Consider the following 26,907-nt stretch of genomic DNA (forward strand, 5'->3'; position numbering starts at 1 on the left):
AGCCCAAATCTTGTGTATCTGAAAATACTTTCTGGCCACCTTCAGCTGTAATATGTACAACACTTTCCTTGGACAAATCTTTCCAATATCAGACTTCCCCATGTCCCCCACTTAAGCTCTGGGTGCTTGGCCTATCTTTCTCATGTGCCATTCAAAGTCCAGCCCTTAACATGATGGTTGGCATATGTAGCTCAATAAATACGTAATAAATATGTAACCAGGTCTCATCAGTATGATCGCTGCCCTAGTCACCCAAGCTTGAGAAGCTGTATCAGTACTTGAATCTCTCCTCTCTACCCTCACACAATCCACCAGTCAGTTGCTCAGCCCCATCACTAGTTTCATTCATCTCTTCCCACATAAATTATCGAGTCTAGGCTAACCTAGTGACAGGTCAACTACAACATGTTCCTGTTTTCCCTTCAGTTTCTACTGCGCCAACGTATGTCATGCACTGCTGCCACATTCATCTACCATGGTCACGTCCATCTATCAAAAGCAGTTCTATAATGCAAGAGAGTAACTCCATCAAATCTCGCTACTCACTGCTGAGTCTAAATTTTGCACTTGCATTTCCTGTCTGGACTGTCTTCTCCCAACAGTTTTTCTAAAACAAACCTTTCCCCCAAAGTTCCCCAGACCACTGTGATCCCTTTGAGATTCTTTCTCTCTCTCTCTTTTTTTAAAGATTTATTTATTTTAGTGGGGGAGGGGCAGAGAGGGAGAGGGAGAGCAGCAGACTCCATGCTTAGGCATGGAGTCTGACTTGGGCCTTGATCCCAGGTACCTGCGACCATGACCTGAGACAAGGTCAAAAGTCAGACACTCAACTGACTGAGCAACCCAGGTGCCCCTGATCTCTTTAAGAACCTAATAGCATATTCCCTTTATACAAGTTACTGACAGCTTAAAAACATGCTATTTTTTATGGTAGTTCTTTTCATTTATATGCTCTCTCTTCAACTCCACAATGATACCCTAAAGACAGAACTTATTTTTTTTTAAATTTCTTTGTACTCTTAGCACCCAGGACAATATTTGTCCAAAGGGGATAAAAAGAGAGATCCAGAAAATCAATTTAAAATTTTACATTTAAAACGACCAACTTACTCACCCTAGCTTCCTCTATGTCAAGGTTAATTCTTATTGTTCTACTAATATATAATTAAGTATTTTATTACCATAAGGTATCCCAAGGCGTTCTTGCTCTTTCCTGTAACCTTCCAGAGCGGCAGCCCATCTTGTCACTTGTTCTGAGGTTTCATCTGAAATAGTTGTAATGTGTTTTGTGCCATCAAGAGTTATAACCTGAGCTTCCTCAACAAGATGTGCTTCTGCTTCAGCATGGTGGGCATCTGGATCAATGACTACTTCAACTGTTTCCGCAGGTTTAACAATTTCAAGGATGTTTAACTTGGGTTCAATTCCTAAAGAGTAAAAAAAAAAAAAAAAAAGGTAAATCTAAATGAAAACACAAAAGTCATTAAAAAAATAAAATTCAGCTTAGATTCTATGTTCTCAAATGGTAGAGCAAATGCTCTCTTTTAGACACAAAATTATTCACTAGAACTTTGGTAGATTAGATAAAAGTAATGTGTTAATATTAATTTCCTGATTTTGATAACTGTTATGTAGTCATATAAAAGAAACCTTGTTTTTAGAAAACACATATACTGATGCATTTAGGGATAGAAGGAAATCATGTCTGCAACTTATTCTTAAACTGGGCAAAAAAAGGTAATGTGGGACAGGTGGATGGAGAATAAAGCAAATGTAATAAAAGTTAACAGTTAGAGAATCTGGGTAAAGGACATCCCAGAATTCTTTCACTACTCTTGCAACTTTTCTGCAAGTATAAAAGGACATAAAAACACCACCAACAACATCACACACACACAGCTACACAGAAACATTTATTAGAAAAAAAGTACCAATATGGATTAGAAAATAAAAACCAGACTAGGGAAAAGTACAAATGAGTAGTAGCTACCCACCTGTAGAATTTTTAAGAGTCCTTCTAAGCAAATTAAAGTTATTTACGGACTGCTTTTCTTTTCAAAAGTCAAAGTTCATATTTAAAAATGAAAAGGCATGGAGTTTGTTAAATTAAATTCACATTAGTAACTTCTGATTTCCATTTTCAATTGAAAGAAAAAAACCTCCAAATTCTTAAAATATTCAAAACAAAATAAATTAGCCCTTTATAAAATCATCTCAGATACTTCCGTTTTAAGACAGATCTAAAAAACTATCATTATTACTTAACAACTACTGTCTGGTCATGGATTCTGTTACATTCTACATCAAATTTAATCAAAGTGTGTTTGAAAGATTAAAATTCAACTTTAATCCTCCCTGAAAACAAACTTTATAATAAAATATGTTGTATCACTCATTATACGGTATAAACGTAAATCACTTTTTTCAAATAGACATACGAAAAATAACTGTAACTTAAAAAAAAATTTTTTCTAAGATTTATTCCCTCATCTGTCACTCAAATTTCATCAAGTCAGCTCTTCCCAAATCTACTTACATTGAGAGGTGACTAGGCTTTTAAAGATAAAACAAAGAATTTCTTTCTTACTGTCAATGACAGTACTGGGGAAATTGTAGATCGGAAGGGATAACTACCATTTTTATAGTCTGAGAACACTATGATTTGTGAAATGCCAGTGTAAGCAACCTAGTATATTCCAACATTAAAATAAGTCTAAAACTCCGGTCAGAACTTCTAACAAAACACGTTTTAAAAAATTTCAGTTTTTAAACTAAAATGGTTTCCTAATTTTCTAACTTTTGTACTTACACAAGATTAGTAAAATACTGTGATGGATATGGGTAACTGCGTTACTCAACATCTTTTGCCAATTCCTCTCTCTATGCTAAACTGTAGGGAAAAGATTTCCTGGTGGCAAGGGGTCCAGTTGTGATTCTGGCTCTAGAAACACTGGCATAAGCCTTCTATCTGGAAACAAGAAGGAACAAGTAGGTACATGGAACCCATTTTTTGGCTAGTGTGGATCAATGTGATGGCAGAATGGTTCTAGGTTGACAGTTGTAATGGTGGCTTTTGGATCTGGCATTTTCCAGATCATGGCAGGGCAACAGCTTCTTTGGCAATCCAGTTCTGCAGTTCTGAGAAAGTCAACCAGAATCTGATCTACCAGCTCTCTCTACCTTACGATGTAACCTTCCCTGAAAAAACTAGTTAGAATTTGTTATACTGAAAAAAAAAAAAAAGAGAGAGAGAGAAAGAAAAAAGAATACGTTATACTATCTGCTTCACCCTGACAGATCTAATAATGAAACCAAAAGCACGAGTGTCTGGCTATAATATTACATTAAGTAATTTAGACAACCACCTAAAACACCCCAAACTTGTAAAAACTGAGCTCTTCTATATTTTAAAAAACATGAGCTAAACTTTTAAATAACTATAAAAGTAGCTTACCTTGGTAAGAAATTACCTGTACACTAAGTTGTACAGTTCCATCTGTTTTTACTCCTTGGTCAAATAAACTTCGTTCCGGATCCAGCTAAACATGGAAAATGATTAAGATTCCTTTGATTTAGTCATCAGGTTTAATACAAATGTATGTATCAAATAGGACTTAATTACTGAGGCATACTAATGAAATTAAAAGAACACATCTAATTATCCAAGTTGTCATACCTTGTAATTCTTTGCCAAAATTAAACATATTTTAACCATTGTGGTAGTAATTAAGGACAACATAAATTAACCAAATTTATTTGACATGGTGGTTTTCTCTAGCTCTGGAGTCTAATTTAGGATTTTAAATAATGTCAAAATGTGCTGTTTATTCTGTAAATATATTTTAAGCAGAAGATAACGCAATTTATCTGTCATGAATAAGCAAGGGTGCTTAGTGGGGTGACTTATATAAATCTATTAACGTATTTTTTGCCATGTCCCCCTTATAATGAATGCCACACATTTAAGATCAAGGTTAACTCTAAATCTCTTGCAATGAAGTTAATAAAGTTAAGGGACTTATGACCTTATTACTTAACCTAGCTTTGATATCTTCAATCAAAATTCTGTATCTTTTCAGTACTAGTGTTTTGATCATCCATGTCTCCCTCCATGTGTGAATGCATTTCACACAATAGCAACCTGATGACAAAAGGTAATTGACTTTCAGATGTTGTCTGTCACCATTTTAAAGACAGACCTGCATTGCAATGATCTTGAATAATGTATATTCCTGTGCCTGCATTTCATGCAGCTGGAGATACAAAGCTCCTGTGACTCCCATTCCCAAGAATTCAGTCAATACCATAATCAAGGTACAAACATGTTTTCTAGGGGCACCTGGGTGGCTCAGTGGGTTAAGCCTCTGCCTTCAGCTCAGGTCATGATCTCAGGGTTTTGGGATCAAGCCCCATGTCGGGCTCCCTACTTAGCAGGAAGCCTGCTTCTCTCTCTCTCTCACTAGCCCTGCTTGTATTCCCTCTCTCGCTGTGTCTCTCTCTGTCAAATAAAAAAAAAAAAAAAAAAAAAAACATGTTTTCTAATATTAAAAATGTCATATAAAACCTAAAATCTTAAGTGACTTTAGGTCTAACAACAGGGATAGCACAAACTATGTAACCATGCAGAAAGACAGGTCAAATATGGTAGTTTCACTCCTTAGAAGTGCGCCTGATGCTTTGTTACAAACTCCCCTATCTCAAGATTTCTCTCTGAAGGAGACACAGGTATGATTTACTAGAAGCTACAGCATATGGAACTATGGAAGTAAACTCCCAGGTAGTACTGAATATACCACAACTAGCACACATACTCCTCAAATCAGCACAACTCCACTACTTTCCACTGGCTTTCAAGTCAGCACTCATCTGAAAATAAAAATCATCACCACAAGCAGCAAGCATTCTGATTCCAAGTGGATGTGGTTAACTGATGTGAAGAAGAGAAGTTGTTAATCTCACATTTTTTTTGAGGAGAGGAAGGGAGACAGGGAGGACTGCAAAATGATTTAGCTCCTAGGCTAGCTTGGAATTCTGTGATACAATCAGTTATGCGTATTTCCATTTATTCAACTAATGTTACTGAGAACTTGTGATGTGCTGGGTATTTCGCAAGTGATATTTTCATTTTGGGTAGTTCAGGTATGCTAAGAAAGCATGTTAGAACAACAAATGCTATAGCTGAAAGGCAAGTAAGAGGTCAAGTCCAGATTTCACTTTACTTTACATATGAGAAAATCAGGTGAAGTCCAGTGATGCTGAGGTGACTTTCTTAAAAGTCTGCCTCAAATAACTCTAAGAAAGAGTTTTGGAGTCACACAGGCCTGGGTTCAAATTCTACTGTACCTCTTTGTAACTATGCACTGGCAAATTGTTGATCTTTAAATCTCAGTTTCTACATCTGCAGAATGTAATTAAGAATATGTTGATTTCAAAGACTAATATGAATTTAAAAAGAGATAATGCAGCAGTGTTCTGCAAATATTTTTTCATTCAAGGTAAACTGCCCATATAGCTCTAGTTCACCAATCTGTCATAGCTGCCTTAGACAATATCTACAGAAGTTATTTCTCTCCTTCTGTGTTTTTGGAACATTTGAGTTATTTTCACTTTCTGCACAACCATGCAATGAACAGCTCATATGTACAACTTTGCTCACCTAGGGGAGTATTTCTCTAAGAACAATTTATTGAGGTGAACTACTAGGTATTTCACATTTAACATTTATAGACATTAAATACCAGTTTACCTTCCAAAAAAATTGTGTTAGTTTATTCTCTCCCTGAAAGAAGAAAAACTTTAAATCCTAAAATTATTAATATCAGACCCACATACATTCTCTAATTCTGGAAGAACAATATCCTTCCTTCCCCACCCCTCTGCAACATTTACTAGACTTACTGAAAGGAAAAGATAAAAGTATGGTTGAGTGGAAACCGAAAGGCACAAATTTCATTAAAACATTTCAAGTTATTCTACACCAAAATCTTATTTTAAAATAATACATATATGATGATTTGAATTTTTAAAAAACTAAGGCAAAATTCCTGTAACATGGAATAGCTATAACACAAGGCAGGTAAAGGAGAGAAGGTAAGAGCAAGACAAATCAAACAATCCAAAAGAAGACACAATATATATTTGTATAAATTACAATGAAAACCAATATAAACTCTAGTACTTACTCATATGTTCAAGAAACTCTCTGAGCAATTCTATCTAAGTTACTTTTTGTGCATGAATATATTACCTTTTTTGAGCAAATACTATAAAACATGACTATGAATATGCTGTAAATGTATTATTAAAATACAACTGCAGGTAAACTCCTATTGCAATAAACTCCAAAAATATATACACTGGTGTTTAAGTTCTTATCCAAAATTCACTGCTGGAGCAAATAAAAATGGAAGGGAAGGTAAAAATCACTTACTCCAGTTTTCTCTTTTTAAAATGAGGAAACTAATGCACAAAGAAGCTAAAATCTAGTCACAAAGTGTTAGGACACACTTCAAGTTCCAAGGTCAATGTGCTTCTCACTACTTTTATGTTTAGGCTCTGATTCACATTTATTTAAGCTCATTTCATATTTGTGAAAGTAAAAAGCAAGCATTTGATTCAATACTCAAGACTTTTATTTCCTAAGTAAGCTACACACACAGTGTGGAGCCTGATGCAGGGCATGAACTCATGACCCTGAAATAAAGACCTGAGCTGAGATTAAGAGTCTAACACTTAACCCACTGAGCTACCCAGTTGCTTCTAGTACTCAATCTTTTACATACAATTTTAAATGGAGGGAATTTTGCTGGAAGAACTTTTATTTTAAATGTGTAAATTTTGCAATATTGGCCAAATTTTGTTATAAAGACTATAGCTATAGAGATAAAAGGCTAACAAATAAATATTTCTGGGTGCCTGGCTGGCTCAGTAGGTAGAGCATGTGACTCTTGCCCTGGGGGTGGTTAAGTTCAAGTCCCAAGTTAGGTGTAGAGATTACTTAAAAATAAAATCTTTTAAAAAAAATTTCTAATGCAAACTTAAATGCTAAAATATAAATCTCAAAAGAAAAAAAAAATTACCTGGATATCTTGCAGGCAAATTTCATGAGCATCCAAAGAACACTGTAGTCTTGGTTCTAGCAATTTCTTTAAATTGCCTATTGGCTCATTGATGTCTATAGCCTGGCTTACACATTCAGCTGGTGTGTAGGTTTGTTCCACAATACTAAATATTAAAGGATATAATGGTTAACAATTATTTCTAAAGTCTGGTTTTTGAAACTCATTTCTGCATAGACACTATTTGTAGTTGTAGGCTTATCACCAACTAGCACTGCCAAACTGAATACTAAATTGCAGAGAAATTTTTGCCTGAAATTTAAAGCAACCTTGCAAATGTATCTCCTTAGGGGTATGGTTATGTGTTTGTGTGTATATAAATAAAAATAAATACTGCATATACCATATTTATAGGGAATTATAAATATTACATTTTCAATTTATTTTGGAAAATTTTAGGCCCAAAATGGAAAATAAAGAGTCCTGTCAAATTTTGTATGCCATTTCTATTACTCAATTTCCTTTCCCAACATAAATGTACATAATAAGGTATGAAGATATAAATTATATAAAATACTTTCTATTTAATTTAATCTGAGAACTACCGGTTATAATCAGTGCAATTCTACATTAAAAAAAAATATATATTCCTGCTTTAAAACTCTGAAGCTCTTCTATATTGTTATTTCATACTTTGAATTCTACGAAATCTTAAGTGCCTTGTGGGGTAAACTCTTTGGCAAATAATTTTACATACTTTTTTCAAAATCCTTATATAGACTCAAAGAGAAAACAGACATCAAATAATATCTACCAGATTGGTGAGCTGGAAGTCAATGAAGTTTCACAGCATGTTTACTTTTAATATGATTTAATTCTCACTGTAGTTGTCAAAGACAGCACCATGTATTTAAAAATTTGTACGTGTGCTATGGTTTAGTGCTGTGAAATGTGTAAGCCTGATGATTCACAGACCTGTAACCCTGGGGCAAATAATATATTATACGTTAATAAAAATAATTTAAAAATAAAAATTAAAAGAAAAAAAAAGTTTGTCAAGTTCCATTTTCACATAAATTCCAAGTGTAATGCGATATATGTATCATATTCAATAAATGTACACAGCCTAAATTTTTCTAATACTTCAAAAGTTTATAGTAGACCACTCATGATTAAAAACGAAAATTATTTTTAAATGACAGTAAACTATTATTACTATTATTTTTGTTAAGGTAAATTAATTGGGTCTTTTGGCTGAGTATTTTTACCAAATTCTTTAGTGATAGCACAATAGGCTATAATTTTCTTTTTAACAACCATTCTTTAGAAGAAATGCCACTTTAAGATAGATTTAGAGGGAAAAAAAAGATTTAGAATCTATTTTATTTGAGCTCAACATTTAAAAAATGTTTAAGTATTTTGTTGCCACCATTTAAACCTTGGGAAACTTCATGCAAAAATCTGAATTTCTCCTGAAAAACTGGATGATCTCACATCACTGGACCTAAATTCCTGCACAACTACTGTGTACTACAGCTTCATAGCTCCTTAATGGCTCCTTTAATGGCTACTCCCCAGGTTAACACAGTAATTATGAATTTCTTACATAAGACACCTGCAAAGATTTTCTGTAAAGGGCCAAACAGTAAACACTTTAAGATATGTGTGCCATTTGTGTGTATACACAAAAATAAATATATCCACCTATGTATGTATAAACACACACGCACACATACATATATATATCTGATGACTGAGAGGAGATTTAGCACACTCAAACACATTGAAAAGCTCTATTAAAAATTTAAGGTTTTAAATCTCAGCTCGACTCTCAACACTCAGCATCCCTGTCAACCTTGGTGATTTTGTACATTCAACACAGAGTTATTCTAAACCTTCATTTATTCCACAGAAGTCCTCTATTATCTAGGACTCTTTAGTTCCTTTTACTTTCAACATATTATCTCATCTTCTGCTTTATAGAGAAACACAGGGACCATCAGCCATCATCTTCCTCAAACTTCTTGATTCTCAAATCTCTATTTTTACCCAGACTGAGTCCCTGGATTCTGAACTCATTACCACTGCTCTCCCTCTTTAATGGTGTAATCTTCCATTACTATCCCCAAAACTAACACCTTTCACTGCACTACATACTTGGTACTGTACACATACCTACCCTTATACCTGTATGCCTCCTCAAACACAATGTGGCCTCTATAAAAGCAGGTTACTGTCTCACTTATTCACATATTCCTCAGAGTTACCAATTTATACCAGTTACTTACAGATACTTGTTAAATTATTTCAGGTTATGCATTAAACTCTTTCTGAAATAAAAGTAACCAGCATGGAGGAAAGGAAAAGAATCAAACAGTGCCCTAGGGGCAGAACTATTGCAATCAACGGCTTCATCATTATTAGCTATATTACTACCTTTAGTTTAAAACTGTCTTTCCCTCCCAGATACAAAGCAATTAAGTCAAAGGTAAAAAAACCCAATACATTATCCCGCAAAATGCTGAGGTCAGTTTAAAAAAAAAAAAACCTCCCCAAAACTATGGCTTAATTCTTAATTTTAAGTAGCTATGCTGATAATTATAAAAGTAATAAATGCAGAAAAAACCAACCTTTCTTCTGTGCACTCTGGTTTCTCTGTCCCATCAATCTCAATTTCTATCAGCTCCTCTGCTTCTCTTTTAGTCATGGTTGGAGTATTTCAAAAGCTCAGTCCTGCAAGAGTTAAAACTTAGGACATTTTGAAATTATCTGCATAAACAGAAATGCTATCCAAAAAGCAGAAATCCAATTTTAAAAAAAGGAGAGGGTAAGCAAAAGAGAAAGTAATCTTCATATATGAAAGAAAATCCACAAACACTATTTTTATTAACCTAACATGACTTTTTCATCATTTCATTGTATTTACTGGGACATTTTTGCCCAAACTCTGAGTCAATATATTAATTCAAGTTACTTCAAAATCAAGCAAAAGGTATGTCAATTCTATTACAGCATTACAATCTTTTTTTTTTTTAAGATTTTTATTCATTTATTTGATAGACAGAGAGAGATCACAAGTAGGCAGAGAGGCGGGGAAGCAGGCTCCCTGCTGAGCAGAGAGCCGGAGGTGGGGCTCGATCCCAGGACCCCGAGATCAGAGGCTTAAACCACCGAGCCACCCAGGCGCCCCCACAGCATTACAATCTTAATAATGGATTCAAATTAAATATTAACATGTGATGAATTATAGTTGTTCAGCTAGAAGCTGTACTTTAGGAGCAAAATTTACCGCAAAGCATTGTAATGATAGAGTGACATACAGTTAATCAGGGCTAGTATTTGTGTTACAAATTACATCTTACAAAGGACATTACAATATTCTAAAACAGCAAAATAAAGTAACAAATCATTACAGATATACCTATTATTGCCCTGATTACACATCAGAATTTTTTTTGATTTTTTAGATGTGGTTTTAAATATTTTAAACCATTAATTTCAGTTTTTGATTCTCTCATGTAAAAATTACCTGCTGCTTTAAACTACCACTGATACAAAGTCATAATTTAAAAAATGCTAAGTAATGCAAAAAATAGCTATGTATATTGGTATTTCTTTGTGGCCCTTTCTGAGGTATTAATGCTGATGAGTTCCAGGATGCTCTTTCTCACTGTTGGTCAATGAATTTGTCTTTGGACTCCATACATAGTCTCAGTCCAGAGAAGAGTTTTCTAAGTGCCTCTGACTCTTTGACTTACACTTGGTATTCTATTATTTGCAAAGGAGTCTCCCACTTACAAGATATGACAAAATGAAGACTTCCAATATTCATACCTGATAATAATAATAAAACTATTTACCTAGCACCAGGCACAAGCATTTAAATGCTTTATAATCTCTGAAACAGAACCACCTTATTCTGAGCGCACCCTCACGTGACAGCTGTCCAGAGGCTAGTGGGACTCAGCTGCATGTGGTTCCATGTCACACCTCAGGTGCGACAGCCGAACTACACATCATTCTAGGTGAGGCCGAACCGTGGTTTCTTCAAAGACAGGCTCTATTTTGCAAACGTACACTAGTGCAAGAACCATCACCATCTCTAACCCGGAATACTGCCGCAGCCTCCACTAACAGGTTTTCCTATTTCTATGCCCTCATCTCCACTACAGTCCATTCTCAGTCAACACAACAGCCAGTGCAATCGATCCTTTTTAAAAACTGAAGCTACAGCATAGTGCTCCTTTGATTTATATCAGTCATGGTGAAATCTAAAGACTTCACAGTGGTCATTAAGGCCCTGTAAGATCTACCCCCACCGCATTGCTGCTCTGACTCCCACTCCTACACCAGCCTCCTTGCTAGTCCTTGCACCTTCCTACCCTGCAGGCTTTGCGCCTGCTGATCACCTACCTGGCACCTATTTCCCTCAGCTGTCCTCTTGGCTAGATCCCTCACCTCTTTGATGTCTGCTCAAATCTCCTTTTCCCAGTGAGGTATACCCTGACCACCCCCATTTAATTCTGTAACCGGCCTCCTCTTTACCCCTTTATTCTTGTCCACAGCACCTGTCCCTCTAACATACTTAATCATTAATTTCTGCTTAATACTTAATACTATTATCTGCTGCTAATACTTAATCATTATCTTTCTTTCTTCCTCCGGTCTACCATCATCAAAGCACAAGACCCAAATTGTCCAAGAGTGACTTTAGGAACTTAAATTGGCTTGTCGAATTAGGGACTTTGCCAGTTTCCTGAAATAAGAGAAGCTCTGCCAGGTCTCAATTTCTCAAAGGACCAAAGTCTCTAGGAGGCACAATAACCCCAAACTTGTGAATATATGAAGTTACATGGCAGAGGGGAATCAGGGTTACTAATCAGCTGATCTTAAAACAGAGATTATCCAGGACTGTCTAGTTGGACCCACCAAAATCACAAAAGTCCTTAAAAATGGAAGAGGGAATCTGAAGAGATCCAGAGTGATTCAAAGCTAGAAAGACTCAACTGGCTGTGACTGGCTTTGAAGATGGACAGAAGGAGCCACAAGCCAAGAACACAGGCAGCCTCTAGAAGCTGAAAAAAAGAAACAGATTCTCTCCTAGAATCTTGAGAAGAAACACAGTTCTGTTAATATCTGATTTTGGCCCAGAAAGACCCATTTCAGACTTAATTTCCAGAAATGTATATAATTAATTGATGGTATATTTAAGCCACTAAATGTATAGTAATTTGTTATACAGTAGTACTGGCAAACTATCTTCTTTCCCATGTTAGAAGGGCTAAAACTCTCCTTAGGTGCCACCATCTCCAGCAGCTGAGGTTAGTCTCTAAATAGCTGGCACTTTAAATCTAAACTGTCTGGTATAAACTGGCCTGATTTTAACCCACATTATGGGCTGCTATCACAGCTGCTGTATAAAAAGAAAAAACAGTAAGGCAATGGGGTTCTCTGTGTGGATACACAACATGCGCGCACACCCAGCAGACTGCCTAGGCCCCTAGACTTTTGTTTTGGATGATGAAAGGATTAAGGACTTTTCTTGTTGACTCTGGACTAATTGAATCTTCCCTTTCCCCAGTAAAGCCTATCCCTTCACTGATGCCATGTATAAAATTGTGGAATTCACACTGAGCACCATAGCAAAACAACTGATGACCCAGGAGGGACCTGGGTCAAGACAACTTAAGGATAACTTAAGACAACTTAAGGATATTTGTTTATAGATGTATACAAAGTACCTGGAATATACCTTACCCTTAGTCAGAATTCCATTAATATGTAATGAAAAAATAAAAGCTGTAAGTGCTAGTACACGTCAGATAAAATTGGCTCCAGATGCCTTTAAGGCTTTAGCATGAAAGATAAAACTATAAGCTAATAGAAGAAAACGGTGGGGATTTTTTGCAGCTTAAGGATAGAAGAGGATTTCTTTTTTTTAAATTAATTAATTAATTTGTCAGAGAGAGAGAGAGAGCATGCACAAGCAGGCAGAGGCAGAGAGAGAAGCAGGCTCCCTGACAAGCAAGGCGCCCGATGCGGGATTTGATCTCAGGACCCTGGGACTGTGACCCGAGCAGAAGGCAGCGAACAGTTTACCCGAATGAGCCACCCAGGCATCCCTAGAAAAGGATTTCTTGAATAAAATTCCAAATATATAAACTCTAAGGACAAAAACTGGTGGATTTCATTACATAAAAATTAAGATTCAATAGGCCACAGAGTGAAAAAATGTATTTCCAATATTCAAAAGTGACAAGGGACTAATAATTCGAATATTAGAGAACAAATTCCTACAAGTTGATAACAACCTTAAAAAAGTCAGGACAAATTAGAAAAGTAAGGCATAGGAAAAGAAAATTCACATGAAAGAAAAGCAAAACAGCTACGGATATGAAGAAATGCACGAATTCAAATCATCCCCTAAAACGCAATTTAAAACAAAGAACTCTATACTGTGTGTATTGGTGTGTATATGGCAAAAATTAGAAATCTGAATACAGAAGAGTTAGTAGGGAAGTGAGGATGTAAGGGGAGTTTGTAAAAATCCTCTGCCGCTAGTGACAGGGTACAGACAAGTGTACAATTTTGGAAAAAAAAAATCTAGCAGCACTTGCTCAATTCAAGTATGCCTGTATTTATTACCCAGCAAAACTGTCCTTAGATAAGCATTACAGACATTCTCACATTGATTAATAACAGGATGATTAGGACAGCTTTGTTGGTGATAGCTGGAAGCTGAAGCCAGTATCAGTATCCATAGTTTCTGAGAAAGGAGCACATGCTAGGAAAAACTTTATTAAGTAGAAACAAGAAAATAATTTATACACAAACATCATAAAAATTGTTCCCTATAGGAAAAGGGAGAAACAGAGTAAGGTTTATAGCAGAAAAACACTTAAAAAGATTACTTATGGGGAATCTGGATGGCTCAGTTGGTTGGGTGGCCAACTATTGGTTTCCACTCAGATCATGATCTCAGGGTCCTGGGATGGAGCCCCACAGTAGGCTCTAGCTCAGTAAAAAGTCTATTTGTGTATTCTCTCCCTCCCTGTGCCTGATCCCTCCCCTCCACCATCTCTCTCTCTCTCTCTCTCAAATGAACAAATAAATCTTAAGAAAAAAAAACCAAAACACTTATGTTTTATTTTCAGGGCTTACACTCATCATCCACTCTTACCTCTATTACTTATTTATTTATTATTTAATTAATTAGGCTCCATGCCCAACCTGGGGCTTGAACTCATGACCCTCAGGTCAAGAGTCACACTCTCTACCTATTGAGCTAGTCAGGTGCCCCCCATAGCCAATTTAGAAAAATTAGAAAACAAGTGAAATTTCTGGGAACTACGGAAAAATAGAAAGTAACCAGAAGCTGAGAAATGGACTCATAGACTTCTCAGCAGGGATAACTGTAGTTGGACTTAATACAAGCACTAAAACAGAGATGTGTTTAAAAGAAATTTATCCTGCGATCTTCCAAAAACCCTAAAGATTAGTTGCCCACTAGGTGCCAAATGAAGCAAAACATGAGCCTTACACACTTTTTGGGGAAAAAAACCACGCTACTCGTGACCTCTGAATTGATCTCTTTCTCATTCTAAATCTAGTGGGGAGAAGCAGTGGAAGAGGTTCAGGAAGTTATCCAAATCTTTGGTATCAGTGCTTGAGTGGGTCTTAGCTTTTTTTCTGGAACCAATTTTTCAGAATTCTATGTCAATACTTACGAAAACAGAGACAAGAACATTATGTGGGACCTCTTCACCTAAGAGCTGCCCCTTGATGCCCTGGTTTTTCTTAGATTAAATCTAACCTGGGGTTCAGAACACTTCACAAAAACCATATGAATTAAGTAAAAATTCCTAGAAAGACTAGTTTTCTTAAAATAGTTATGTTTATAACATTCTCTTTTGGAGCCATAAATTTAAGGATTGTACTTCCTCATTGGGATGCATTACTAGTTTACAGAACTTAGGACAACTTTGTCCAATGAAGGAAAATAAAGAATTCTTAAATATTAGTATGAGAGTACCTGCAGGATTGACAGCACATTTTCCCAAGCTAACAGATACTTTTAAATATCATAAGAAATTAAAAGACATTTTTTTAAAAAAATAAAATCAACAATTTAAGAAAAAATAAAGCACAAACATCTGTGTGTGTAGAGAATGAGAATGAAAGTGTGAAAAAAGGTTAACACTTGGTGACCACCTCCCCTCCCACCCCGGGGAGGTTTTCTCTGTATAATTTGTTTTCCAGGAATATAGATTTGAAGTTTTATAAATAAAGGTTGGAGAGAGATTTAACTCAACTGTTTTAATTTAGTATCCAGCCTCCCCATGGCCTCATAACTCACCTCAACTTAACATCTAGCTCCTTATTTTGATACTTCAACACTATATATCCCTCATGACATGCATTTATGCAATTCAGGTAAAACTGCCTTATGTCCAGCTTATGTCAGAATATATCTTTAAAACAAAACAAAACAGGGGCACCTGGGTGGCTCAGTGGGTTAAGCCTCTGCCTTCAGCCCAGGTCATGATCCCACTATCCTGGGATCGAGTCCCGCATCGGGCTCTCTGCTCAGCAGGGAGCCTGCTCCCCCCCCCCGCCTGCCTCTCTATCAAATAAATTAAATAAAAAAAAATTAAAACAAAACAAAACAACAGCAACAACAACAACCAAAAAAAAAAAAAAAAAAACAAAACAAGAAAAACCTTGGAAAACCTGGATCAAAACCCTGAGACAGACAGGTTAATCCCCTAAAGTTGCTTCTAAAGAGCCGGCCAATTTCTTCCTGAGCTTAAGATAACAGAGTATCTAGGAAGGTTATCACTGCCCAGCTCTTGGCTCCCGGGAACCGGGAATCTTTGCTCCTCCCACGCGCCAGACCTGGAATTCCTGCTAGTGGAATTCGTTAGTGGAAAACTATTTATGAAGTGGACACTATTTCTACATCATTACTCATCATCTTGCAGGGCAATATGAGGCACTGTTATTAACACTGCTATTAATCTAGTCAAACTAGGATCCCTAAATACACTGCAAACGCGCACAAACGGCTTATCTTCCAGGACACAAAATACTAAACATGTTGGCAAGCTCCATGAACCCATCATTTTCCCCTTCTCTTACTTCCTCGTTTCTAAAATAAACCCCCAAGGGCACCCCGTACATTAATAAATGGCTTTGATGCAACTGTGGGGCAGTTCTAAAAGACAGCTGGAAGTGAAGTGAGCGCGCAACGCTGAGTTGGCGAGGAGACTGGTTCTGCACCTTCCTCTGAAATACTGGGGGCGTCAGAATCTCATCCCGACCGCCGCGGACGGCGCACAGGCGGGGAGGGGACAGCAAGGAAAGGGAGCAGCGAAAGGTGACACGGGAGGCCCGGGGGCGCGCGGCTTCCCAGGGCCCCGCGCCGCGCGCCCCTCCCCTCCGCTCCCCGCACTGCCTCACCCGCCCCTCCCCACCCGGCTCCCTCAAGTCTCCACGAACGGAAATGGGAGTCACAGCGCCGGGGACCAGCGGAAACAAAACACAGAGGCGGCCGCGGGGGGGCCGCTGTGGGTGAGAAGGCCCCGGAACGAGGCCGGCCCGCGCGGGCCCGCGCTCCCTTCCTCCCCCGCGGCCGCACTCACCCGCTCCGGAATCGGCCCCGTCGCCCCCACCCGCGCTCCAGAGCCGGCTGAGAACAGCAGGGGCGCGGGCTCCACGTGCAGCGTCTCTCCCAGTAAGACCCGCAGCTCCCGCGACTCGAAGTGTGAGGCCCCTGGGCCTTTCCCGCGGAATCGGCGCTGAGAAACTCCAACCCCCCCCCCTCTTCCCAGGCACCCCCGGGTCCGGGACTACAACTCCCAGCAGGTTGCGCGAAACGAACGCCCGAGGCAACGGAGGCTCGCGAGGCACACTGGAACCCAACGCCCCAATCCAGCTTTGTTTTACACTCTCACTTTCCGGGCTTAATCATACACCTCAACAACCCCAGGGAACAGGACGCTGACTTGAGTCCGGGAGAACTGAACTAGGTAAAAGACCAAAGTGCGCATGCGTAAACAAGCAAGCTTCCAGGAGGTAAAAAGACAGCAGGTCAAGTTGGGAGAAGGAAAGATGGCGGAGGTCTCGCCAAGAGACCCGGAAGCACTTACCCTCCACTTCCTCCTCCTGTTTGGCTTCTGTCTCACCTACAGCCGTCCGGTCGCAGACCGTCTCCGAGACGTTTCCTGTCCGGTGAGTGTCGACCGACTAAAACGGCGGCCCATAATGCATTGCGATGGCGGGTAGGCGGGTGGGGGCGGAGCCAGGGCCGGAAGTAGAACGGTGGCGGCCGCGGAGGCTCTGGCAGCTCCGGACTGAGTGCAAGGTGACTCGGAAGGTAGCTAGGCTAGTTTGGCCTCTGGGGACTCAGATTCCGGGTTTCTTACGAGGCCTGGACTGCCTGTTACTTCTGTTCTTCAGGAGTATAAAGCAGCCCTTTGTCCCGGGCACCTTCACCGCCCGGCCCCGGGTCACTTTTGATCTCGCCGCTTTTAGGCCTTGAAGTTGGGGGTAGACTCGGTCTTCGGGCCTGGTAATAGTTGCTCTGAGGCAACCCTGGGTGGTACGGGAGGCAGGGAGGCCAGGGATTCCTGGGCACCCGGCCCAGACGGGGCAGCCCAAGGTCATTCCCTCAGGGCCGGTCTGCAGCCAGGCCTGCCCTGCTGGGGAGTGCGGGAAATTTCGCCCCACTATGTAAAGCGGAATGTGCACCGTAAGAGGGAAATGGGTGGTAGTCATCTTTAAAAGTTTGCACCTGCCTGAAAATACTGATAGTGCAGCTTTGTTTTCCGCTCTCGCTTTCCAGCACAATCCTGCACCTCAACGCCAAGAAACAGGATGCCGACTGGGGATCAGGGGGGTGCTTGAACTAGGGGTGAGGCCGAAGTTCGCAGGCGGGACAAAACCGGGTTTCCAGCAAGGAGGAAGAGAACGGGTCGGGTTCGGCGGGTTGTGGATTGACCTTAGGAATCTGCACGGAAGAGGCGGTGAGGGGACTAACCTGGGGCTGGCGGGTCAGTCTGTCAACTGGAGAACCGTGCGCTTTCACCACAGGTTCTCTGCGCATGTGTACCCTTTTTTGCTGTTGCCTTCTCCAGTCTTTCTGTGTCAAATCCGTGTCACCGGTTCTCGTGGCATCCCGTAGTGCTTGAATAGAGAACTTACCCCAGTTTGTATTTTACACCTAGTTGTGTAATAACGTGTTTTCTGCGTGACAGGGGACTGATGGTGGACAGTCAGTCCTACGTTAGTCAGCGAAAAAAAAAGGGGGGGGGGAATAAAAAAGGAACAAGTTTTGATAGTGAGATTATTTATTAATTTTTTAGACCAGTTGAATTTGAGGATTTATGAAGGGAAGAGACCTGTTGGATGTATGGATTTGCGGTTCAGGACAAAGGCCAAGATCAGAGTTGTGATTTGGGAACCATTATTACTTAGATGGTGATAGAGGGGTGCCCGGCTAGTTCAGTCGGTGGAGCAACTCTTCATCTCCTGGTGTGGAGTTCAGGCCACACGTTGGGTATAGAACTTACTTTTTTTTGTTTGTTTTTAAAGATTTTATTTATTTATTTGAGAGAGAGACAGTGAGAGAGAACATGAGCGAGGAGAAGGTCAGAGAGAGAAGCAGACTCCCCATGGAGCTGGGAGCCCGATGTGGGACTCGATCCCGGGACTCCAGGATCATGACCTGAGCCAAAGGCAGTCGTCCAACCAACTGAGCCACCCAGGAGCCCTAGAACTTACTTTAAAAAAAAAAAAAAAAAAAAAAAAAACAGTAGATGTGGACAATGAAAATGGATTTTACCTAGTAGGAATGACACAATTTTTGCAAGAGTCAGAGCAAATTAACTGGGAAAATGGGCAATGTAATCATTTTTCTTAGACGTAGTTTTATTATCTGTAAAGGAGATCAGACCACTTTCCTCTGGTTCTTAACAGTATCGCCCAACGGTACAAGGAGAGAATATATATGGAAGTACTCCACAAAGTATTTTGGGCTGAAGTGACCTTACTGATAACTGTTAGTATGTCCTTAAGTTTCCAGAGGGGAAAATGTACCTTGAAGCACAATTTTTATAAAATAGGTCTGTGTCCAGTCAGACTCTACTGTGTAACCTTGTGCCACATACTTCATCTCTAAGCCTTAGTTTCTGTGTGTGTAAAATGGAGATGATAATAAGTAGCACTTTAAGGTTATTTGTTGTTTGCTTGGAGTCTTAAGTATTTTTCTTTGATGAGGTGTAAGTGATAATATGGTGAATTCTATAATTTCTTCAGATACTTTGCTTTCATCCTGGTAGGTGAAGGATATTTTACTATGGGAGTTCTTTTGGTGTTCTTTTTGTCCCCCCCAAATTTTTATTTAAATTCTGGTTAACATACAGTTCAATAGTGGTTTCAGTGATTTATCACTTTCATACAACCTAGTACTCATTATAACAAGTGCCCTCCATATTACCCATCACCCATCGAGCCTTTCCCCCACCCAACAACCTCCATCAACCCTCAGTTTGTTCTCTCCTTTACCCACTAGGGGCCAGCAACACCCAAGTCAGGACAAGCAAAACTCAAATATCTCTTGCGGGATACTGCCACCCCTACTCAAGAACGACTGTGTTACTGTACAGTCTTCTTAATGCTTCTTAAACTCTTAGTGGTAGAGGATCATTTTTTCCCCCAACCCTTGCAGCTACTTTGGAAGAATAAAGTAAAAATGAGTTACTGAAAAAATGAGGTGAAAGACAGTAGGGCAAAGACACATAGAATACCAATCGATTTATTATTCAGCAAATATATATTACTATGTCAAATTGCTCTGTAAGTTTCCGTAATAATTCTTATACCACTGCTGGTCCACAGGCTGTGATTTGAGCAACTTAGCATTCCGTAAGTTCTGGTATGATTTATGATTGAGTTCTGTAGCAGTTAATGGACTTAGATTCCCACTATATGATATATTTAGAGGTGTTTTTATTATATATATATACACACACACACACACACACACAAATATATATAAAGTATACGTATTTTAAACTATATTAACATTCCGGTGCTTGTTTTCAATAACAGAATCACCATGATTCTTCAAAGGCTCTTCGGGTTGTCCTCTCTCATTCGGTCTGCGGTCTCAGTTCATTTGAGGAGGAACATTGGTGTTACAGCAGTGGCATTTAATAAGGAACTTGATCCTGTACAGAAACTCTTCGTGGACAAGATTAGAGAATACAGAACTAAACGACAGTAAGTGGGTAGATAATCATCCATGATGTAAATATAAATATTCAAAGTGTGTAAGTTTTGAGATGGGGGGGGAAAATTACTTGGTATTTGAAAATGTCTAAGATCTTTCCTGAGCTGATCTGTGACAAAGAAGTTCACTAGGTGCTCTAAAAGAAGATAAAAATCTCAGTTTTTAAGTTCTAAATTTTATTTTCTTTATATGGGTCCCATATGATCTATTGACATTTTAACCATATCATTATTATAAAGTCATTTATTATACACTGGAGTCAATGCTTAGAAGTGCATGAGATCTTGGAAAACATTTAGGAACCATATTTCAGAAAACTAAGCCCCTTAGACATTCATTAGTCTAAAGTCATAAAAACTTATAGGAAGAAAAACATTATCAAAATATTCTAACTCTCGATTTAGTGGTCTTTCTGTGACATCATGATTTGGGGGGAATGTATGAACACAGCATTTTTCTCTTTAATGCTGTTTCCATAGTACTGTATCTCTGGGAAGGTCAAAGGACAAAAGACCCTGAAATGGCTTAAAGCAAGTCCAGGATAAACACAATTATATCACACAGTTTTGGAGATGAAAGATGACCTTAGCCATCAAATTCAACCCCCAAGTGTTAGGAAAAATGACATATATCAATTCAGTGTTCTGTTTTACTTAGTTGTCTAGCATGTGCAAAGCACTGAGCTATTAAGGGCCAGGGCGGGGGGCAGAGCACAGAAAGAAGCCATATTGCATTTTCATATATTCTTGAAGTTTGATAGGTATAAAAAGCTTATAGGCATATGTAAATTAATATATAAAGTAAAAGGGATTAGATCTAAGGTAGTGACACAGTCTGTGTTTGGGGAATTCACAAGAAGGAATGCTCTTTTATAGCTAGAGGCATTCTGCAAGGTAGGTTGCAAGAGTGATTGTTTCATCTTAGCTTTGAAAGCTCTGTTGGGGGTCCTTTTTCCTTTTTGAGAATACGGATAGCTACGGATCATCATCTCAGTTTAAAAAAGTGAAGAATTTACTCACATGATTCTGCTTATAGCTTGAAAGTGTTCTCAAACCCATGGAAGTTATGGTAAATACCCATAACTAAGGGTCTCATCCAGCTTATGAACAATTGGTGTGAAGGTTGGACAGATAAATGGGAGTGGGAGGAGGATCTTTCAGGAGGAAAGAATGGTGAGCTAAGGCATGACAACTTGAAACCACAAAGTATATTTGGAAAATTGCATCATGCTATTTCCCAGGACTGTAGAGTGTATGAGGAGTGTAGGGAGCAGAAAGAAGAGGAATGGGATCAGAATGAGGGGATTTTGAGAGGCCTTGATTGTAGATGGGCAATTAAGGTAGTATATGATAGGCATTTATGAGCAATTAAAGGTTTTTGAGTGGGATGGGGGATAGAACTCTATCAGGATGGCAATTCCAATCACAGTATTAGAACAATTGAATAGAAAAGGAAGACCGGCATGGTAGGAAAATTTAATAATTCAAGCATTAGTTGATGAGAATTTTATTTTCATAGCAGTGGAAATATAAAAATAGCAGTGGAAATATAAAAGTGACTGTCCAGACATTGAGAGACTGAGAACTGGTCTTTATTACCTAGTGGAGAGACAGAAGAGGGATCAGTTCAAGAACTCTGAGATTTTGAGACAGGGCAACCAACAAAAAGGTTTTGTCCTTAGCAGAATGAAGGAGAGAGAGAGCAAAGGGATTAAAGTGAAATTCTGACAACAATCTTAGAGATCTTATCCCCATCTTATATTTGAGAAAAGCAAGGCGAAAAGTTTAGAATTTGTCTAAAATCACACTGTTCAGTATGGGGAATGTGTCTCCTGCCCGGAGGTAATGTCTTAGTATAGGTGCTGTGTGTACTGAAGCTGTCCAATAAGTCAGTCTTGAGGTGGGCTCTCTTTATTTTATTTCTTTCAAAGTAAGCTTTATGTCCAACATGGGGCTCGAACTCAGGGCCCTCAAGAATTTCATGCTCTAGGGACGCCTGGGTGGCTCAGTGGGTTAAGCCGCTGCCTTCGGCTCAGGTCATGATCTCAGGGTCCTGGGATCGAGTCCCGCATCGGGCTCTCTGCTCAGCAGGGAGCCTGCTTCCTCCTCTCTCTCTCTGCCTGCCTCTCTGCCTACTTGTGATCTGTCTCTGTCAAATAAATAAATAAAAATCTTTAAAAAAAAAAAAGAATTTCATGCTCTAGCCACTTAGTCGGCCAGGTACCTCTGAGGTGTACTCTTAATCTAAGGAGCCTATAATTCATTCATTTGTGCATATGGTATGGAGAAATGTTCAGCTCAAAGAGTCTTGCCTGGAATGCAGCTCTGACACTTCCTAGCTCTGTGATCTTTGGCACGTTTATTTAATCTGTATATTTTATTCATATGTAAAATGGGGATGATGATAACAGTACTGTTTCATAAGATGTTACAAAAATTTAGTGACTCAGTACATTAGTCTAGTATATTTTAAGTGAAATAAACAAGTATCCTTTGAGTGTCTACTTTGTCCTGGTCACTATGCTAGGTTCCGGGGCTGTAATAAGGTGGTGTAGGAGACATGCTCCGTGGAGGAGGTAGGTGATATCTGGGTGATACCGGTCTTCCTTATTATAAGAGTACATATTAAAGTTAAAATAGCCATCATCTGTCAGTAACCAGTATATTGATGAGACTGGCTGGATTCTCTTAAAACAGTTTCTTTTTCATTTTCTTTTTTTTCCCCTTAAGGCAGTTTCTAAACTTACAGCTCCCAGAGCTGGAAGACAATCATTAAAAGTATCTGATTGAAGGCTCTATCTAGACCTCTACTATCTATTTCATTAGCCACTATTCACATGTGACTATTGAAATCTAATTAAGTATAAATAAAAATTCAATTCCTCAGTCACTTTAGTCACATTTCTAGTGCTCACTAGGCAGATTTTGTTAGTAGCTATCTTATGAGACAGCATAGATACAGAGCATTTCTGTCATTATAGAAAGTTCTGTTGCATCTGCTGATCTAGAAGAAAATGGGGTCCATGACAAACAACATCATTAACAAGTTCTTAAATTAGAGCTGTCTCTATGTTTTTGTGGAAATTCTGTAACATAGGTAAGGCCCTATACTTTTATCACAGTCATGTGAAAATATTATTACCCTTAATAATTTCACTTGTAAAGTTTTGTTTATTGTTCATTGGTAGGTGGCAGTAACATGACAAACACAGAATTAATGTGAAGAATTATTAGATCTGATTAGCCCCACTGCTGGTCCATGATGCTATATTTATCTTCCCAAAGCACAACTCATATAATTTTATTGCCTAGTAAATAAAATACAAAGTCCCAGACTTAACATTCCAGGCCTCTCGTGACCTGGGTCCTGCTGGCATTTTCATCTAGATGACTTATATTCTCCATATACAGCTATTTCTTTATTACCTCCATATCTTTGCTTTTTCGGTCTTAGAATGTATGAAATTAAAATCTGTCTCAAATGCATGGTTTGTCACAAATGCCACCTTTTTAAAATGAAATTTTTCCTAATTAGTAAAAATGCACTGTCCTCAACTTGAGTAGCTGTTTGATAAACTGTGTCTTTGAAGCTTATCAATAACTCTTGTAGCACAAATGTTTGCATAAACATGTTATTTTTTTTCCTAAATAGTGAAGTCTCTAAGGGTAGGAAATTTCGGCTTCTTTGTTAGGCCCATGGTATAGAGACTTAAAGTTACTAAGATCTTTTAGAAGCCATTTAGTGGTGGCTGATTTTTTTTTTTTTTTTTTTAAGATCTCATTTATTTATTTGACACACACACAGAAATCACAAGTAGGCAGAGAGGCAGGCGGGAGGGGTGGGGGAAGCAGGCTCTCTGCCAGGCAGAGAGCCCAGTGTGGGACTCCATCCCAGGACCCTGAGATCATGACCTGAGCTGAAGGCAGAGGCTTAACCCACTGAGCCATCCAGGTGCCCAGTGGTGGCTGATTTAAATAAGGTTATAAAAATAGGTAACACTTCTTGACCACTATATCACCTCTCTGTGTGCTAGGTACTGTGTTAAGTGGTACATGTGTATTATCTCTATAATTCTCATAACACCACCATTAGGTAGGACCTTTAGTTTTAGATGTGGAAACTAAAATTTAGAGTGCTTCATGCCTTGCTCATGTTTTTGCAGTTTTAATACATTGTAGAGCTGACATTCAAGCAGAAGCAGTCATTGACTCCAAGAGCCCATGGATTTAGCCATCATATCTTCCTGCAGCTTAGACCTCAAGAGATTCTGACTTAATAAACATCCTTGATACTCCAGACCTTACATGTTAGAAGTTTGAAGTTGCCTCATTTATGTGAAACATTATAAAAAAAAAAAGTTTGAGTTGAAATTCAAATGGATACACTTTTTTTTCAGAAAGAGTATTTTTCTCATGTGAATACTTTTAAAAAGATATATTGAAACTTGATGGTGAAAAGTAATTTTGGGGCGCCTGGGTGGCTCAGTGGGTAAAGCCGCTGCCTTCAGCTCGGGTCATGATGTCGGGGTCCTGGGATCGAGTCCCGCATCGGGCTCTCTGCTCAGTGGGGAGCCTGCTTCCCTCTCTCTCTCTCTCTCTCTCTCTCTCTGTCTGCCTCTCCATCTACTTGTGGTTTCTCTCTATCAAATAAATAAATAAAAATCTTTAAAAAAAAAAAAAAAGTAATTTTGTTTTTGTAAACTAGTGCATGAGTTTTTACCTGCTCATTTATACCACAGGGCATCTGGAGGACCGGTTGACACTGGCCCAGAATACCAGCAAGACCTAGAGAGGGAACTTTTTAAGCTTAAGCAGATGTATGGTAAAGCAGACATGAATACATTCCCGGACTTCAAATTTGAAGGTAAGTGTCTTTCTTTGAACATGAATTCAGTCTTGTGAGAGATTATTTTAAGTTGAGCATATTTCTACTTTATACTTACTTGGATTGTTCAGATGATTAAATGACAATCACACATAAGTTTATTGGGACAGTGATATTTGCATGAGAAGCTCTAGTATAAATGTTTGCCATTGGTATAGGAGATCATATAACAGGTTAATGGTGGGGATCTGAAGTCAAACTCCCTGATCTTGAGTCTTAACAAGATCATCTATGAGGTGTGTGACCTTGGATAGTTAACTGGTGACTGTTCTCACCTGATATTTAGGGAGAATTATGTCTTCTTTGTGGTTGTAATTAAATGACATCATGTATGTGAAATCAGTTAATAGGGAGCCTGGTTTATAGTAAGTGCTAAATAAACCTTTAGCAACTGTTATGTTTCCATGTAGGTGTTTAAAAAACAGTATTCGCTAAAAAAAAAAAAATCAGAAGATTGATGAATTAAAGATTTCTAGATAATGCATTTTATTGCAATATGGCTAAGCTTGAACCTTCTTTTTTTTCCCTTAGATCCTAAATTTGAAGTCATTGATAAACCCCAGTCTTGAAGAAATAATGTAAAATTTATTCGATAATTTGTTCTAGATTAGTTGTACATCTGGATCAGAATAAACATACATTTCTCAACTGTCAAATGTTCTTTTAATTCTGATTCCAAATAAATTATTTGGTGATGTTGGGTGTGCAGTTGAGTATATTGAGTTCTGTGTCTCGGCATCATTGTTAAATCCTCCCATTGGTTATCATGAATCAGATGGAGACTTTGGATAAACTGGCTAGGACTTGTCCATAACCCACCAGACTCTTCTCAGTGTGCAGGGCTACCTTTTTAGTCCCAGAAACTTCCTGCCTGAGAGGAGACACCCTGAGCTAAGGAATGTTTGCTGCAGAAGGATGTTCTATCCGCTCCCAGAATATAAAGAAATGGCTTACAAATCTTTATCATAGCTTTTCCAGGAAACTCGAGTTAAGTTTGAATGTACACAGGAACATCCTTTGTGTTTTAACTACTATCTCATCAAATGTTAACTGCTTTTATCCTAATAGCCCAGGTCCCTCCTCTTCCCTCGCAGTTTATGATCAGAGGCTACTACTGTGCTTTCCAGACAGAGGAAGGAAAGTTGAGACGGGGGAGGTGTTCTACAAAGGAACCTCCTTTGAAAGATGAAGCCATATGGTGTGATTTTACCCAGGTGATGGAAGAGCCAGCAAGTAATGTACCAGATAGGTGTCATAGCAGGCACATCAAAATTTTGGTTACTGAAGATAGCTCTTAAGGAGATTATTTTTCTTAAGAAGGAAACTGCTATGTCTTTTCACATCTGACAAACTGACTTCTGTCAGTAAGTATGGATGTTAATAAACCTTAACTCTTGTAGCACAAATGTTTGCATAAACATGTTATGCATGTTAGATTTTTTTTTTTTTAATGAAGTCCTAAAACAGCTTTTAATGCATTTTAGCTCACTTCAAAAGAGGAATAGATTTTTACTGTGGTATGCCATTCTAGCTGAAATCAAACCCACTTAGAAATACCTTTCCCAAAAGACTTCTATAACCATTTCCTAATAATACAGCTGTGATTATATGAGTAAGATGTGCAGAGTTTAGAATTGGGAAGGGTAAAGCAGTAGGAAGAAACAGTCCAGTTTC

At 38.6% G+C, this 26,907-nt stretch overlaps 2 protein-coding genes across 7 annotated transcripts in view; one reads left to right on the top strand and one right to left on the bottom strand.

Moving 5' to 3' along the window:
• GABPA (GA binding protein transcription factor subunit alpha) overlaps positions 1-17,293 on the bottom strand; it is a 33,157-nt gene extending 15,864 nt beyond the window's left edge. Inside the window, exons 1-5 of one of the 2 annotated variants that reach the window (XM_044251079.1) lie at positions 17,207-17,293; positions 9,689-9,791; positions 7,080-7,224; positions 3,455-3,539; positions 1,182-1,427 (exon numbers count right to left, since the gene is read on the bottom strand). In XM_044251079.1, the coding sequence (XP_044107014.1) occupies positions 1,182-1,427; positions 3,455-3,539; positions 7,080-7,224; positions 9,689-9,765 (553 nt within the window). In that variant the 5' untranslated portion in view covers positions 9,766-9,791; positions 17,207-17,293. Of the gene's footprint in view, positions 1-1,181; positions 1,428-3,454; positions 3,540-7,079; positions 7,225-9,688; positions 9,792-16,699; positions 17,113-17,206 lie in introns of those variants that run through there. The other variant, XM_044251078.1, reaches the window with a different exon arrangement.
• ATP5PF (ATP synthase peripheral stalk subunit F6) lies at positions 17,208-25,941 on the top strand. Of its 5 annotated transcripts, none has more exons than XM_044251082.1 (4): positions 17,208-17,288; positions 20,169-20,339; positions 25,088-25,212; positions 25,765-25,941. In XM_044251082.1, the coding sequence occupies exons 2-4, from the start codon at positions 20,176-20,178 to the stop codon at positions 25,800-25,802; spliced, it is 327 nt and encodes a 108-aa protein (XP_044107017.1). In that variant the 5' UTR covers positions 17,208-17,288; positions 20,169-20,175; the 3' UTR covers positions 25,803-25,941. The 5 variants fall into 5 exon arrangements, with proteins under 5 accessions (XP_044107017.1, XP_044107015.1, XP_044107016.1 ...); XM_044251080.1 differs by lacking the exon at positions 17,208-17,288 and adding an exon at positions 17,325-17,433; XM_044251081.1 differs by lacking the exon at positions 17,208-17,288 and adding an exon at positions 17,335-17,421.
• The last annotated feature ends 966 nt before the right edge of the window (positions 25,942-26,907 follow it).

This window comes from Neovison vison, chromosome 6 (genome assembly GCF_020171115.1).
Source record: "Neovison vison isolate M4711 chromosome 6, ASM_NN_V1, whole genome shotgun sequence".
Taxonomy (NCBI): domain Eukaryota; kingdom Metazoa; phylum Chordata; class Mammalia; order Carnivora; family Mustelidae; genus Neogale; species Neogale vison.

Coding starts and splice junctions, on each gene's coding strand:
- ATP5PF (XM_044251082.1), top strand. CDS start 20,176: ATGATTCTTCAAAGGCTCTTCGGGTTGTCCTCTCTCATTCGGTCTGCG. Junction 20,340..25,087: donor GAATACAGAACTAAACGACA/GTAAGTGGGTAG, acceptor TTTATACCACAG/GGCATCTGGAGGACCGGTTG. Junction 25,213..25,764: donor CCCGGACTTCAAATTTGAAG/GTAAGTGTCTTT, acceptor TTTTTCCCTTAG/ATCCTAAATTTGAAGTCATT.